Raw genomic sequence first — 3537 nt, 5'->3', positions numbered from 1 at the left:
CGGCTCGAGGTCCCTGCCTCTGCCTGGCCCTCCCAGATCCACCGCCCCAGCTGCTCCAGGGCCAACATTCCTTGACAGCTGCCACCTGCCACTCCCTGTTCTAGTCCCTTCCTTGGACCCAGCTGCCTGGAGGGGAAACCTGTCCCTCAGGCCTCCAGCCAACCTCACACCATCCTCAGCTCTCCCCACCCCTCTCTCCACCCACCACGCTGCTGACTGATGGCTCTTTCCCACCCAGTGGGTTGCGTTCCGGATCCACCCCCTACCAGCCACGTGACCTTGAGGAAGTTACTTAACTTCCCCATGCCTCAGTTTTCTCATCTGTGAAATGGAGAGAATTACTATACCTACCTCATAAGGTTACTGTGAGGAATAAATACATTAATATAGAATAAGCCCTGTATGGGTTCACAATTATTACATGTGTATCCAGCTTCCTCAGCCTAGAGGAATCCTTTCCCCTTTTTATGCCTGGCTAAATCCCAAATTCCTTCTTAAAAATGCAGCTTGGGTGATACCTCCTCCAGAAAGCCTGGCGGCCCCTCTCCTCCCCACCCCTGCCCGGTCCAGGTCAGACCATTGTCGGACCGCACACACTCTTATGTTGGCCACGCTGCCCTGCTCCGCACTAGTCTGTCACCGCAGCCGTCTGTGCCGCTGACTGCCCAGTGAGCCACTCAGGGCAGCAACTTTGCACTGCAGCGGCTGCCCCGCGGGCTTCTCAAGGGTCACTCAGGCGGGATAGTGGCGGCCGGCCAGAGAGGACAGTGCCCCTTTCTCTAGGACAGCGGGAAGAGCGGCCTGGGGAGTGCGTGTGCACAGAGGGGATGTGGCAGTCCCGCCTCCCTACCTGTTTTCTCGTCCGCGTCTTCCCCGTCCTCAATTTAATGTAGCGTGCAATCAACTCATTTCGACCTGGATCAGGGCGAGAGAAAAATGAAGAGGGGCCAAGACCCTCCCTTCCCCGCCCCAAGCTGGGAACCCCACAGGCCTCCCCCCTCCCCGCCACTGACACTGCTCTCTGCTCCCTCCCCGACCCTCTTCATTCCGACTGACCCCACGGGGCACCCCAAGGGCACAAGCCGGGCACAAGCCGGCCAGATGAAGGGTCCAGGAGTCCCAGGTGCTCCCTTGCTGCCCGGGACCCAGGGGGCTGCTCCCGGGGGGCTGCTCGCTCCGGGACCTGTGGCCAGGGGGCAGCAGAGTGGGAGGAGGGAAGGTGGGGCAGGGGCAGGCCGCCTGCCAGCCGGGCCGCTCTCTCCTAGCTCACTCCTAGCCCTGGCGCTTCCATCCTCCTGGTGACAGTCACCAGTGTTCACGTGTGAGGCCTGCCATAGGTGGCCTGTGTCCCCATGGGCGTCTGACCGAGCTCTGGATGGGCTCCGGTCCTAGCGGTCCTTGCCATGAGGCCGGACCCCAGACAAGTCCCTTCCCTTCGCTGGTGAAACAGGCAGGAAGGACCCGGTGGTCTCCACCACACCTTCTGCACTGACAGCCTGTGTCAAGATGTCACCGAGCACATAGCTGTGTCCTTGAGCCTGTCACCCCCATGTCACGGGTCACCAGTGCCTCTCCTGCCTTGCTGAGATGCTGGTGGATGCTTGGCCAATACCTTTTATGCCCCAAATCCAGGCTCCCTGGCCCCCAACCCCATCACCTCCCCAGAAGGGCCACATTCTCCAAATTCCTCTTCCATGACAGAACTGGCCCCACCGCCCCTCCCTTCCTGCCTGCCCCTCTCCACCCCACTCCCTCCGCCCTGTCTAAAAATACCCCGTGGGGCTGCCCCAGCCGTCTGGGAGGTGGCAGCAGGGACAGGCAGCCCCCGCCCCGCGAGTGGGCTTGGGGCTAGGGTGAGCATGGCACAGAGGGTGGGGACAAGGGACTCGGCAGCCCTTAGCCCCCGGGCCAGCTGTCTCCTTCCCGGCCCCCGCCAAGGCCACGGATGCCAGGAGGGGAGGCTAAGGGCTTGCCCCACTCAGGGGCAAGGGAGGCTCTCAGGGAGGGTTGGAGGGAGCTGGCGGGGAGCCAGGCCCAGAAGGGTTGAGTTATCCTACAAATGCAGCTCTGGGAGAGCCCTCTCAGGGCTGGACAAGAGGGGACACTCCTTTCTGGAGGTGAGGGATGGGCAAGGTGGCAGAGAGTGGGCCCAGAGAGCAGGAGAGACCTGGGAGGCGGGTGGATGATTAAAGGTGCCCCCCGCTCCCCCCCCTCCGGTCTATCCAACTTCCTAGCCCAGGCCCTTGTTGCCACACGGCCAGTTCCCATCTCGCACCCAGGAACTGGAGGGAACCGGCCAGTAGGACACCCCAGGTCTCGCCGTGGGGCCTCCCCACACCGTCTGTGGGGAGGGACCTTGTCCCGGGTCTAGCCTGGAGCACATTGGACTGACCCAGTTTCCTGTGTCCACTGAGTCACCCTGAAACCCGCAGGCCAGCAGGGGGAGGGGAGGAGGAGCCGACAGGGTGGGGGGGTGTCAAGGTGTGGGCCTCGCTCAGGCCTGGCTTGTTTATGAGGAGGATCCAGACACACAGGCTCACACGCCCAGACTCGCCCGTGGCGGGCCTGCGGCCTCACAGGCCTTCGCCAAACCGGTCGGGTGAGGGGGCAGAGAGCAGGGGGAGGGGCCGGGAGGGCCGGGCCACCTCTCCAGCGTCGTCCTGTCCAGTGTCCCCTGTGCCTTCCCACACGCACCGTACATCTTGCCCTCGTCCGACAGGATGATCTTGCGGCGGCCGCAGGGCGGGTAGATGGCCAGGGCCTCCTGGAAGCTCTGCTCGATGTCGGGGCTCCACACGCCCTCCGCGTCGTTGTCCAGCCCCTTGTCCAGGCCCTCAGGCCCATCCTCCCGGGCCTCCCCGGGGCTGCTGCTGGCATTCCAGCTGTTGGACGCTATTGTGCTGGTTGCTCTGGGCTCTGGGCCTGAGCCCGCTGGGCGGCCGGAGCCTGTGGGGCAGACACACAGGGGTTAGGGCCAGGCTTCTCCCAGGTCACAGCAATCTCCCGCCGCCCAGGGGGCAGGCGCCACGGGGCAGGGCGGGGGTGGGGGGAGCCAGGGGTTAGGCGCTGTGTGACCTTGAAGGAGCTACATCACCTCTCTGAGCGGTGGTCCTATAAGACAGTCCTATAAGGCAGGAAAAGGGCTCCTTGAGGTTGTGAGGGAAATGAGATCATGACAAAGTACCAACCCCCAGGGCCTGACTCATATCACTCAGACGCAGTACTGGTGGTGATCGATGGATAATAATGGCTGATATCTACATGGCACTTTTGTGGGGAAGAAACACAGTCACATTCATTCAAGCCTCAACACTAAGGCAGGGAGGGCAAGGACTGGTGCCCATTATTCACACGAGAGACTGAGGCTCCCAAGGTCATGCAGCTGCCAAGGGCATCGTGATGAGCAAAGAGAGGAGACACAGGAGCGGGGCCTGCCATGTCTGCAGCTCTCAGAGGGGCTGCTCGCCTCTGACTCTGCCTGCTCCTCCTCGGGTCTTGAGCATCCCCAACCAGGGACCCCCCCCCTTCAATCTTCCC

General features: G+C 62.7%; 1 protein-coding gene across 3 annotated transcripts in view; it reads right to left on the bottom strand.

The window, feature by feature from the left end:
* TEAD3 (TEA domain transcription factor 3) overlaps window positions 1-3537 on the bottom strand; it is a 20179-nt gene that overhangs the window by 8977 nt on the left and 7665 nt on the right. For all 3 annotated transcript variants that reach the window (XM_077754911.1, XM_077754910.1, XM_077754909.1), the window contains exons 2-3: window positions 2695-2946; window positions 851-915 (exon numbers count right to left, since the gene is read on the bottom strand). In XM_077754911.1, the coding sequence (XP_077611037.1) occupies window positions 851-915; window positions 2695-2946 (317 nt within the window). The remainder of the gene's footprint in view (window positions 1-850; window positions 916-2694; window positions 2947-3537) is intronic.

This window comes from Crocuta crocuta, unplaced genomic scaffold (genome assembly GCF_008692635.1).
Source record: "Crocuta crocuta isolate KB4526 unplaced genomic scaffold, BGI_CrCroc_1.0 scaffold132, whole genome shotgun sequence".
Classification (NCBI taxonomy): domain Eukaryota; kingdom Metazoa; phylum Chordata; class Mammalia; order Carnivora; family Hyaenidae; genus Crocuta; species Crocuta crocuta.
The sequence above is the reverse complement of the archived record's forward strand: the minus strand, read 5'-3'. Positions and strand labels throughout refer to the sequence as shown.